The sequence below is a fragment of the Cloeon dipterum genome, chromosome X, assembly GCF_949628265.1.
Source record: "Cloeon dipterum chromosome X, ieCloDipt1.1, whole genome shotgun sequence".
Classification (NCBI taxonomy): domain Eukaryota; kingdom Metazoa; phylum Arthropoda; class Insecta; order Ephemeroptera; family Baetidae; genus Cloeon; species Cloeon dipterum.
This window is the reverse complement of record NC_088790.1, coordinates 1,988,963-2,002,287: the sequence shown is the minus strand read 5'-3', so window position 1 is coordinate 2,002,287 and position 13,325 is coordinate 1,988,963. Positions and strand designations below refer to the sequence as shown.

Genomic DNA, 13,325 nt, shown 5'->3' with positions numbered 1-13,325 from the left:
ATCACTTTTCCGTTAGGAAATTTTGGAAAATCACGGAAAGTGTAGAAATGACACATCATTCGATCCGTCACGCTGAGCAGATTCCAAAAATGTAAAATTGATTTAAATCTGACAACATTTGATAAACTCTCTAACCAATTTTCCGGGAAAGCCGTTTGAAAGGTTAATCGAACTGAATGATTTTGAAGTAGCCAAAATAAAGCTAGATTTTATGGATTATTTCATGGGAAATATAGAAACTCTACTAAAAGCAGACACATTTCTGCACGCGATTTTCCCAAAACACATTTGGCTGTAAAATTTATGGAAAAATGCGAACCTCTCTGATACTATGAAAGTTGAACATTATTCGTTTTGTCTCGCAGAGCTGATTCCAAAAATGTATAGCTTATTGAAATTCGATAGCTTTTGTAAAAAAATGAGGCAAATCGACAAATCTAAAAAATATTTACTTATAAATTACGGAGGCATCGATCTAGCGAGCTATCAATAACGAGAACTAATTCTTTGGAAAATTGGCAATTTTTTATATTAAAAACGTTAAAAAAACCGGAAGCAACAATTAAGATAATTACTTTGGATTTTAATAAAAAAATAATTCGAGGTCTTCGAAAGGGACGTGGGGTCGGCAGTTGTCGAGTTGAAAATTGGGCAGGCAGGCAGCATCACGCTTCGCCACAAGGGGTTACGCGTGTGTGTGTGTATTCAAAGAAGTATCGATTTTAACGAGACGACGGCGGTGGCGGTGACGGCGGCGGATGGGGTGGGCTTGCACTTCAAAGGGAAGCGGCGGCTGCCTGCCTGCTCATTAAAGTGTCGTAATGGGGGCGAGCACCCCCGGTAATGAGATTGCACCCCCGTCGGTATTGCGAGCAGCCCCTGGCCGATCCAGCCACGCAACCAACCAACCACCGAAACAACTGGTGGCCAACCTGAGCCAAAGATGCGCTTCCAGTCGGGCCCGGGGGCCGGCGACGACCTGCTCATGAGCCGCGGCGACGGCGGCAGCGACGGCGACAGCGAAGGACACCGCGGCGCCGGCGTCGGCACGGGCGGCGGCGGAGGCACCACCTGCGAGCCGGACGCCGCGGCGGCCACCATTCCGAAGGCGCGCCAGTAATCCGAAAACACTATATGCACACACACGAGAGAGAAGCACGCACGGTGCATTAGAACGACGCCACACTCGGCAGCAGCAGCAGCAGCAGCAGCGACTCTTCCGATGCGACAATCGGCAAAGCCACAACCAACCACGCCAATTAACAACAAATCGCAGCCCGCGGGAGGCTTCAAAATCATTAAATTAGATTTAATTTTAACTGAATAAATAATTTTCCTTAAAAAAAAACTGAATAATTCTGCAGCTGGAAGCTTAGAAATAAGAAAAACCGATGTAAAAACACAATTTTGGCGGTTAATTATTTGAAAATGTGCCAACGACCAATCAGAGAAGGGATAGCAGCGTCAGTGACGGACAGCGAAAGCGACAAGGCAGGTCAGCTACTGTCTCAGTCTAGCCAATCGGATTGGTCGCTGGCGTTCTAGTTCAAACCTAAAACCGCCAAGATAACGAATTTCCACCGATTTTTAACCTGATTCGACCCTGAGAAATCGATTGGCGCTGTCAAAAATTAAATTCCAGTGCTCGTTTAAATCAAATTTAGTTCTTTGAAAGTATTAAATGAAACAAATCGGTCTGTGATTCATTTATGACACTTGATTTCCTTTTTAAACATAAGCATTTCAAGAACATAAGAATAAAAATTTTCAACTTCATTATTTAACAAAGATGGCTTGAATTAAACTCAGCAGAATAGTTTTAAAATTTGAAAATAAAAAAGAGAAAATGAAAAAAGTGGATATTCCTCCCGCGGCCGGTTTGAATTGCGCTTCTCACCCATGGTGCCCTTGCTGTCCAGCTGGTAAGGGGGGATGCCCATGTGAGCGGGCGGGGGCTGCGTGAGGTGTTCGCCATTGTGGCAGAAGAAAGGGAGACCCGTCGTGCTCGACGCCAGGCCGATTTTCCCGGTCTGAAACAGAAGGAAAGACGCGATTAGCAAAAAAAAACCTTTTCCGCGTCTGCGGTCACTGCGACGCAAGCAAACAAAAAATCGGGTCGGCTCAGGTTGCGATTTTTCAGTTCGAGTGCATCGCATGCGCCGGCCAATTAGAATAATGAAATGAAAGCCGGTCTCGCCGGCTGGCAGGCTGGTTAGTCGGCACTGAATTTCCTTCCAACAGGTGTTTGCGAGTGTGCATGCCGTTTGAAACTGGCGCTGCTCTTTTCGCCTCCGCCAGCCGCAAAACTTTTGCCCGTGTGTGCAGTGCACGCCGAAAACAAAGCAGACGCTTGTTTCCAGCCACCTTTGCTCTTATCGCATCATCGCTCCGTGATTACACACACAGACACGCCGAGGAAGTGCTAAAATTAAAATAGTGTTTATTCTATTCGGTGAGAACAAACGAGTTCCTTCATTTTTTTTAAAACAGCAGTTGGATAGGTAGCCAACGGATGGCGCTAGCCTATTCTTTGGGTTTTAAGGCACTCAAAATTGTGGTTTCAAGCTGAATCCTGCCACTGTGCATTCTTCTAGCTTAGTTTATATATTTGTATTCGTAAAACACGTCCAAAACACGTCTAAAACATGTCTTAAACACGTCTAATACTATACCAAATTTTTAGGGACAAAAAACACTGCCCAAACAATTCCAGGGTGGAAAATTTTTTTATTTTCTGAGATGCAGAGGGCCAAAGGTTGTAAGAAAGCGTTTTTTGTGTCAGGGTGAATAGTGAAAAAATAAAAATCGATTGATTTAGACCTCTTGACCAAGCTGGGGGACACACATAAATGCCTTTAGAACAGGTCAGAAATCGAGCCCTGGGTGTAGAGACTAGAGACAAAAACTCCTGGATCAATTGGATTTTTTTTAGTTTAGTTTGGGGTGAACTTTTCTCTTAGGTTTGAAGGGTGTGTACTTTTGCTTTTGCTTCAAGCAACAACTTGGCATGGAAGCAACAATTTGTGAGTCAAATCAACAAGAGGCGATCAAAAGAAGATTGTGGGGCTGCGTGGCGAATGGCGATTTCCATTTCACGCAATATTTGCTTTGGCCGGAAGCTGAGGGCCGAGCGAGGGAGGCTTCTCGGACCAAACCGAGTAATGGCGCGCGAGAAGTGGCGAAAAAGCTGGCCGGCCGTCCGCCCCCTGATCGGATCACAGGACCGATAATTATCAGTGCACGGGGCGAAATCCCCCTCGGGATGGACGGGCGGATGGGGTGACATCCATCCACTTTAAGTTTGACCCAGTTGAGCGACATCAAAGCGAATAAGAATACAGAGCGAGGAGACAGATGCAATCGCCCCACTGTTTTAATTCGCAGCCGAGAGCGAGATCAAAGGGAAACAAACGCACACACACACATATTTTAATAAAAAAAGCAGCCCCGCTCTTGCTTCCTTCTTCCCTCGCTTCCGCGAGGGGTGCGGGGGTGCTCGCCGCGCGGCGCCGCGCCGGGCAGGTGTGTAGGCAACCCTTGCCGCCCGCACCTGTCACGCCCACCGGCAGAGAGAGTGCCACGCCCCCCGATTTTCGCGTTTGCGCCTGGCACGTGCACTAATTAACCTGCTCTCTCTCTCTCTCTTGTCGTGGCGCGCGCGGTGCTCGAGAGCGAAAAGGAGCTGCTGCTTTTTGATCGGCAAAACTAATTAGGGACGGACGGACGGACGGCCTGCGGAAAAATAACTCGTAAGCCCAGCCAGCGCAGCGCACCAGCGTCTAATGCGGATTTTTCAAATCTCGAGCACCTTTTGTGCGCCACCCGAGACGTGTGTGTGTGCGTCGCGAAAAAGAAAAAAAGACCGACGCTCGCGCATCGATCCGGCGCGAATTAGTAATGCAGCCTCTCTTTTTTTTGCACACACACACACACTCGTCCACGGCGGCGGCGGATTCTGGAGGGATGGAGGACGATGCCAACGTCCCCTCAAGAGCCAGCGTCTGCCCCATTTCTCGGTAGACAAAAGACCTCAGGACGACGACCTCTCACCCGCCGTCGCATCTTGCAAAATGAAAAAACAAGCAGAGCACCTCGTGTCGTGTTACAGTTTCTGCAAGTCTGCGACATATTTTTTTCTCGGAGTTATATTTTTTTTTAATCAGAAAATTTTGCCGGGATTTTACTTCATAAAATTTTAAAATAAAGTTTTCTTTCACAGGGTTGCAAAAAATCCGCATTTTCTTAAAGAACAAATAACAAAATTAATTATTTGCTCATGCAAATTCTTTCAATCATCTTTCAATTGGTCACGCTGAGCAGATTCCCAAAATGTAAAACTTATTGAAATCTTACAACTTATGATTTATTCTCTAACCATAACCGATTTCCCGGAAAAGCCGTTCGATGACAAATTCATCGTATTCCGACGGCTTTAGTAATAATTATTGTTTCTCAAAATATTATTTCTTTATTTAAATAAATCATTTTGCTCCTTACATTTGAAAAGTATACAGTTTTCTGTCACAGGGTTGCAAACCCCCGCATTTTTCTAAGTTTCGCCAGTTTTTTTGTTTGCACCTCTTTCAATAACTTTCTAATTATTTTTTTCATGACCTCGCCGACTTGAAAATTTGTTTTGGAAAAATTGAGGCATAAAATAGCAATTTAGAGGAATTAAATCTATAAAAAAAAGGTAATCTGAGATTTTCCCTGGGGAAAAATGGACTAAATTCATTGCTTGCATTTTTTTCCTGGGCTTTGAATGTTTTCCGTTCAGAAAACACATCATTTTTTTCTCCTTTTGTGCTGCTGTGATTGATTAACAGCACCCCTCCAACCCTCCAAACTAGCATTTGGCGATCAAATCAGAGGCTGTCGTTCAATTGTATAGCTTTCAGCATTAGTGATGCATTATTTATCTGCAATCTGTTGATCTGGCCTGCTCTCTCTAGCGGTAATAGCTATGTTAAAAGCGATTAATTTGTCTTTTTTCCGCGCTCTCCTGTTGAGCAGTAATCTGCTTTTGCTGCCTGCCTGCCTGCCTCCCTCGCCGCCGCAGCCAGCGGATGAAAGGAAGGAAGGAAGGCCAGGCCGGACGCAACCAAGAAAGAGAGAAAGAGGGAGCAAATCAAGTGTGAACCAATTAGCAATGGTCAATTATTTGAGGTTGCGCACCCACTGCGACAGCCGCACGCTACAACGAGCAACGAAAATGCCAAAATCAGCACGCACCACAAGCGCTGAACAATTTCAATGCCAAAAGTAGGCGCAGAACAACAATGAAATGCTTTAAAAGGATTCATTCTGCAAAATCGTGAAAAAATCTTGTTGCCAGTGCATGAAATAATCCCTTGAGATCCAGTTGAAGCCCAAGGAGCAGCGTAAATTTTTGGAAAAGCGGCTGTAAAGTTAGCAAGCGGAGAGGACGGTCTCCTTACTTGAAATCAGATTTTATTTCAACAAATTGTTAAAGACTGTCTTTGACGAAGTTTCCGAGCACACCAATCGATTGTTGAGGGTCGAATTAGGTAAAGTGGATAATTTTTGTCCGACCAAAAGGTCTAACACGACGTGTTTAGCTCAAGTTTAGGACACCCCTGTGCCTCATGGGGTGAAAAAAACGTCGAAAAGCGAAGAATTTGATATTTCTATTTTAGAACGTTATTTGTCTTGATTTAATGGTTCAAGTCGGGTCTTTCTGTTGCTGGAGGGCAACCCTTAGCGCGAAGAGGCTGCTTTCGTTGAAATTAGTCCCGTTTGGCGCTCTCACGCTCCAGCAGTCGATCCGGGAGACGCGGAGACGGCGAGCGAGGCACGCATTGTGACACGCGGGCAGGCAGGCAGGCAGAGGGAACTGCGCGAAATGTGCATAATTTTCCGACACGACACACCCGGTGGCGAAAGAAATTCAGTGAGGCAGCACAACAATAACAATGCAGAAGCAGAAGGAAGGAACGCGCGCGGCAGCTAGCTGCGAGTCGACTCATGCAAATCGCGCGCGCATTGTTCCTTCGGCACTTGCAAGTGTAAAATAAATAACGAAGCAAGGAGGCCGTGAAGCGGCTCTTCTCCACATGTGCAAAATGAGAAAGAGAGAAAAACGCGAGCGAGCGGGCGGGCGAGCGGGGTACTTGTGATAATTACAGCGCGCGGCGGCTCGGTCGCATTTGGCTGATTAAAATCGCAGGCTGGCTGCCTGCTTTTATCCAAATAAGCTTTTCTCGTCTCGTCACGAGCAGCAGTGATTCCTCAATAATTATTCCGAGCCCACGGGGGGCGAGAAACAATAAAGGGCTGCTGTCACTGACATACCTGAATGATCACTCGCTGGCTGGCTGCCTCCCTCCCTCCCTGCCACCCCCAGCCACCCCTCTGCTCTGTGCAAATACACTCGGCGCGCGGACAAAGGGCTCGGGGGTTAAGCGGGGGCTGCTGACGTGAAAGCCACCCCTCCCACCCTCTCGCTCTCTATCTCTCTCGGCTCCGCACCGAATATTGTTATTAAAATATTATTCATAACATATTTATAGCGGCGCGCGCTAATTCGCCGCATGCAGAGAGCGGGCCAACATGTTGACATTCAATTACACGCGCGCGGCGGCCCACAACAGGTCTCGAATTACGCCGGCTTAGCAGACCGACGCACGCTTAATCGAATTCGCATAATGGCCCTAGAGATTCGATACATAAATCCATCCATAATCGCGAATGCACTGCATGCCTGCGCGCCGCAATGCCAAATGACCAATCTCCCTCTTTGAGCCAACAGGTACAAGCCATAATTACTCCCATTATACTCTCTCTCTCTCCCTCTCGCGCGCACTCAATTTCACGTGTCTTTCCAAAAAACAGTCAAATCCCAAGAAAAAACCGATTATCCATTATTTTGTAAAATGAGCACGATAAAATCATATTAATTATTTCTTCCGAACCGACTATTTTGAGGCCAAAATTGACGGCGCTGGCAAAACCGCCAGGTCGCGCGACCTGAGGAAGTTCGGTGATAGGTGAGGGTGAAATATCTTCGCCGAGTATCGCCAAATGTGTTTGAAATTAGTGAAAAAGCGTTAAAAACCGGCCTCGGAGCGGAACTCAGGTTGGGGTGCCCTGATAAAGGTCAAAAGGGTACCCCAGGTCGAAGCGCGACGCGAGACCTGACCGATGAGGGGTCTTGGTCAATATTCGGACGGATGGCCGATTTTTAATAAAAATAAAACCATTTTCGCGACGTGATCGAAGCCAAAGAAACGAAAAAAATAAAATTAATTTTTCTATGGGCGCGAAAATTCTGAAAATTGGTTCCCAGACCGGCGGCGGTCTTTTGCGTGCGAAGGAGTCTGCAAAACGCTTTAAATTCATACCGTTTAGAAAAAATCGCGTGAATTTTCATTTTTTTGATGGTTAAACCTACGGAAAGAGTGCAAATATCGCGTTTTTTAAAGTTAAAAATTATTTTCACTAAGGGTTTCGACTGTATTTGGTCTTAAAATATCGCAGATAAATTTCGTATCGATTCAGGCACTTCTACCCGAAATCAGAGAAGAGGGGGCATTAATAATTTCGACTGTTTGGAAAGTCGGCAGAAAAATGTTCGAAAAATGGTTAGATTTTGAAAAACCAGACACGGGCGGTGGCGCCCCACCGAGGGGCGTCGATTGGTATCAAAATCGGTGCCTTCCAGCCCATAGGGCCCCGCATGGACCCCGAAAACTAAATCAACATTCCTTATTTCCAGTATTCATCCATCCCCCGTTAAAAAAATATCGAACTAATCACGAGCCCCGATTTTAATTTATTTGAACTATTGTGAATATTGGGATTTACTTACATGCAATTTCCATATTACGCTATACGGATGTTGCAAATTCTCCATTTCCACGGACACATTTATTTTCTTGCTAACAGTGTACGTGCTCTTTCGACGAACTCAACTCTCCGACTGCAGGGTGAGTTAGTGACCTGGCCTTTCCCTCTCCAAAGGTACAGTTTAAGGTGGAGCGCAACAATGATTAGAAACGAGTAGAGATTTGACAAAGAGCTCGCGTGTATTGTAAAAAAAATATGAATTTTTCACCTCCGCTTTCACGAGTTTCATTCAACTGTATGGAGGAAATTCCCTTTTGTTTATTTTGAAGGTGAAGGGAGGACGCGTGGACCCCTGGCTGGAACTGCGAGTATTGTACAGTTTGTATGCTTTTGTCCCAGTCGATTCAAAATTCAATTTCAGGGTTGCAATAGGCAAACTTCCATTGTTTTGCGTGACAAAATTTCAGAGTTGCATTTTTTTCTTCCATGCCACATACAGTACTGTGCTGTATGTTTTAAGTTGCTTCAAACTAAAACTAATCCCGTTGATTAATACCTGCGTCCCTGACACCCTAAGTGTTCAAAGACTCCAACATCCAACAACGTAATAAATTTATTTTTAACGCATTTCTGCTGCGATTTTATGCTACTGTCCATTCTGCTTCTAAAATTATTTCTTAAGACGTGTTTTTGTAGACTTGTATGAAAAATCGTCTATGGTTGTCGGTTCAATTGCTTTAATCGAGACGGGAGTTTCTTCATGACTTTTTAAACATTTATACGCATTTAAAAATCGATGATTTTATCCGGATTTTAGCTGAAAATCCAGGTTCAAACGTTAATTTCTGTTATTTTCTGCGCTTCAGGACACATTTTTGTGCCAAGATAAACACTAATAAAAATAAGAATCCCGGTTTTATCATCTTGAAAATAAAAAAAGCAAGATCAAAATCCGTCAGATGCATTATCGACTAACAAGCTGCTGTAAAGAGCGATTTATATTTTTTTGCTCTCAATCCGCGAATTGAATTAGCGAGCGTTCCGTTTGAAAAGCGATTGCCGCTGTGCTGTGCGATGGCAAATGAGCAATCTTGTGTGAAAAGAAATCAGTCGGTTTTTATTCCGCCCGCCCGCCCGCCCGCTCACCCGACAAAGAAATAAGTAAGCGCATGCATATACTTATACTTATTTATTTTCTGCCCTCTTTGATAGTCTCTCTCCCTTCAGGTGCATTAAAGAAGCAGTTTTTTCCTTTGAAACCTTAAGAGGCGACGTCGAGATTTGAGCGCCGCCGCCGTTGCCGCCGCGAGGGGTTGCTTAAGCAGCTAGATTAAAAATTTTCCTCTCTGCGCCGCGGAAAATGTCAAAACACACGCCGGGCCGCTCTCCCTCCTTCGCCTTTAAGCCCACTTTTTACGCTGATCGCAAATTCTAAATTTATGCCTCAGCTTCAAAGTATGTTAAGCCGGTTCAACACGCAGAAAACAATTTTATTCTTTTGCTCCGAGCCCGACAGACACCATGCGCACTTTAATTTTAATTCGACTAATTTAACTGTTAATTTTAATATTTTTATAAGCTTTAGATCTTCAAGGGGTTGTCAAATGAGCACGAATAAGACCATTTTAAGCCTATTAAACCTCACTTGAATTCGTCTAAACGCGTCTAATTTGTTGCGTTCGGCACAAAACTAGTCTCTAAGCAATTATTTTTGTTACTTTGAACCATGACTAAGCCTAGACCAATTGAACGCCCAGGACCATATTTTTCGCAATTTATTGAATTTTTCAATATTTTGTTACACGACGAGTGACTTTTTGCCAATGTTTTCACCGCAAAATCTCAGATTCTAAGGGTCAGAATTGCAAAAACTGAATACCGTTCGACTCATTTTAACCTCCCCTAGAGAGCCAATGGAATTTGGGGCTAATATTTTTAATTTTAGAGGGTTTTTATCTGAGCGTTAATTTGGAAAAATGCTAAACGACGCGATTTTGATCGCGACTGCAATGAACGGGGTTGAAGGGGGATGAGGGTTTATCACTCTCAAAACCGGTTGGCTATCTATAGGAGGTTGAGATGAGTCGAACCGTGGTTAATTTTGGCAATTTTGATCATTAGAACCCGAGACTTGGGAGTGCAAAGAACACAAAAAATTGGAAAAAAACTAATTTCATGGATTTTTGGGATATTTGCACCTCCAAATCTCGGGTTCTAATGCTCAAAATTGCCAAAATTAACCACGGTTCGACTCATCTCAACCTCCTATAGATAGCCAACCGGTTTTGAGGGTGATAAACCATCATCCCCCTTCAACCCCGTGCATTGCAGTCAAGATAAAAATCGCGTTGCTTTGCATTTTTCAAAACTTAATCACTGATCTAAAAAATCTACCCCATTGGCTATCTAGGGGAGGTTGAGATGAGTCGAACGGTGTGCAGTTTTCGCAATTCTGATGGCTAGAGCCCGAGATTTGGAAAAAGTTTGAATGTTTCATTTTTGCTAATATTCCAATCGCCAAATCTCGGATTCTGCCTGTCAGAATTGCAAAAACTACCCACCGTTCGTTTTGTCTCAACCTCCCCTAGATAGCCAAAGGGTTTCGAGGGTGCTCAACCCTCATCCCCCTTTCACCCCGTGCATTGCAGCAACGGTAAAAATCGCGTCGCTTTGCACGTTTGGAAAAAATACGTCACAAAAATCAATGGTAAAAAAGTACCCCAAAGTAAATCCTTTTTCCCTTTACAGACGAAAAAATGGAGATAAGCGCGATTATGGCGAGCTGATCAAGAAGTAATTGCAGTCAAGCCGGTGTGCTCGTTAAGGGCCGTTTAATTTTGCCGCGCGAAGAAGTCGATAATTTGAGACGCATCATTAAAAGCCACCCTGCTGAAAATATGAGTTAATAACACGCGACAAGTGGTGGAAACCACCCCCGTCAACAATAGAGGAGACGGCCGCACGCGCGTGCGGTATGCGTCTCGGAATAAATTCGGCCCGAGTGCACGTCAATATTTCCAATTTGGGCCCACTTTCCGGGGGCACCCTCGCCGTGCGTCCGTCCATCCATCCACCCACTCGGTTTGTATTTATTAAAAAGACTCTCGGCGGCACAAAGGAGGCAGGGGCACGCATTGATATGCTCGTTAGTTTTGAATAATAATAATTCGGGGATGAAAATGACACACACTCTCTCTCTCTCCGGCCGTGCGCCGTGTACGCGTAATTCGAGTGCGCCGCACTGCTCATTTGTCGTGGGGTTGTAAAGGGGTTGTAATGATGATACACGCCAGATGCGTTCACCCTCTCGTTCTCTTTTTGATCTGCTCACTCCCGCGGCCAGCAGCTAGAGAGAGTGTTTGCTTAATTTTCTCTTTGCAGCGCCGACTGAGCGGCCGACCGGCCGGCCACCCCTCGCCTCCCACCTACAATTAGCATTTTAATTTAAGGCTCGGGCCAATTCAAACGGAATAATAAAAAAGACTCAATATCAGACCCGGCTGCGAGCTGCCGCTGCTGCTGGCTGAGCCAACCAACCAACCGACGAGAGAGAGAGCGAGAGAGAATGTCAATATTATTTTCCTCTGCGCTCTCTCTCTCTCTCTCTCTCTCTCTCTCTCTCTCTCTCTCTCTCTCTCTCTCTCTCTCTCTCTCTCTCTCTCTCTCTCTCAGCCCTGCTCCGCTCCACGTTTTACGCGCGGCTGGAGCCAATTCAGGGCCTGGAATTTATCCTATCAATTTCTGCTTGCTCGAGCACACACGCAGCCAGAAAGAGCGAGCGAGCGAGCGAGCGAACGAACGAACGAGCAGCAGCAGCAGGAAAAGAGGTTCAAGTAGTGATGAACATGCATGCTAACATAATCTATCCCTCTTTCGCCCCCTCGCATTTGAATGCCCGCCCCGACTCTTCCGACCCGACTCGGCAGCCACCGTTTTTCCGTTTCTCGGCTGATTTCCGATTTGGCCGAAATTGTTGCCGTTTTTTCGGCCTAATTGCTCTCCGATTGTCCCCTCGCACTCTAATTACAACCTCGACCGACGCTTTTTCCCTCATTCTCCTGCGGCCAGCACGCGTCAAAGGGGTGCGCATTCACTTCTTTTTTATTTTTAATTGGATGCAAGTCGAGGGCTTTTCAGAAATTACGCGGAAACTCCAGATCCCAATTACTAAAATTGAGAGGCTTTGCAACTAGGGGAAATTCCAAGCAGACTTTCATTCAAATTAATCGTAGAAAATGAAAGTAGTTTTTTTTGGATTAAAAACTTTCTCTTAAATTGGGAAATTACCAAGCTACAATTTTTAATATTTAATTCTAGTATTTAAAAAGGGGGCACATTAATTTCATGATAATGTGTACACGACTGTATTAAATTATGCTGCCTTGTGCAGCTATGTATAAGCACCAGCCGTTAATTCTTCGGCATTGGCTGGACTTCCAAAGATTACAAATAAATATTCTTCTTTAAAAAAAACTTAAATTAATCTAAAAAGGACCAGTGTTTTTCCTCTAAATTTTGATGGTATTTAATTTAATCGATTTTCCGGCATCTGTTGTTTTTTCAATTTTAATACACGACGAGTGACATTTTTGCCAATATTGTCACCGCCAAATCTCGGGTTCTAAGGGTCAGAATTGCAAAAATTGCACACCGTTCAACTCATTTCAACCTCCCCTACAGAGCCAATGGAATTTGGGGTTAATGTTTATAATTTTAGAAGGTTTTTATTTGACCGTAAATTTGGAAAAGTGCTAAGCGATGCGTTTTTTCTCATTATTTTAATGCACGGGGTTGAAGGGAGATTAGGGCGGGTCACCCTCGTAACCCTTTGGGTATCTAGGAGAGGTTGAGACGAGTCTAAAGGTGTGCAGTTTTTGCAATTCTGACAGTTAAAAGCCGAGATTTGGAGATGACAATTTTGGGAAAAAATGTCACTGAATTTTGCTAAATATTTCCATCGCTAATTTCGGCCTTTAACTATCAAAATTGCAAAAACTGAACACCGTTAGACTCTTCTCAACCTCCCCTAGATAGCCAAAAGGTTTTTGAGAGTGATCAACCTTCATCCCCTATTTTACATATGGCACGAAATGTGACCTTTACGGGGTTAAATGCAGAAAAAATAACACTGGGGGTTTTCCAGCTGTTTATTGCGCATTAATAATTACTTTTTATTTTTTTGAAGTTAGTGTCATAAAATCTGTTCATTATGGCCGTTTCAAACTTTTTAAATGGCTTTTCCAGGAAAATACTTTTTCAGCACGTGCAACAAATTGCAAATTAGATCATCTAGCCCCTTATGAAATTAAATTTCATGCTGTTTTTATTTTTAACCAGGAGAGTTTGCAGAGTTGAATGCTCATTTATTTGCAGACTAATTCGCAAGTGGCGGTGGGAAATTGCGCGGCACGCTCGCGAATGTAAGTAAATTAAACGCGGCCTCGCAGGAAATGTCGGCGGCAGTGGCGGGGAAAACAGCAATTCTCTGCGCGCATTACGCATTGTTGCTTAATGTACTC

At 44.5% G+C, this 13,325-nt stretch overlaps 1 protein-coding gene across 6 annotated transcripts in view; it reads right to left on the bottom strand.

Annotated features, from left to right (window-relative positions):
* Positions 1-13,325, bottom strand: part of pan (pangolin) — a 53,300-nt gene that overhangs the window by 18,297 nt on the left and 21,678 nt on the right. For 5 of the 6 annotated variants that reach the window (XM_065493381.1, XM_065493379.1, XM_065493380.1 and 2 more), the window contains exons 4-5: positions 1,898-2,030; positions 933-1,130 (exon numbers count right to left, since the gene is read on the bottom strand). In XM_065493381.1, the coding sequence (XP_065349453.1) occupies positions 933-1,130; positions 1,898-2,030 (331 nt within the window). The remainder of the gene's footprint in view (positions 1-932; positions 1,131-1,897; positions 2,031-13,325) is intronic. The other variant, XM_065493382.1, reaches the window with a different exon arrangement.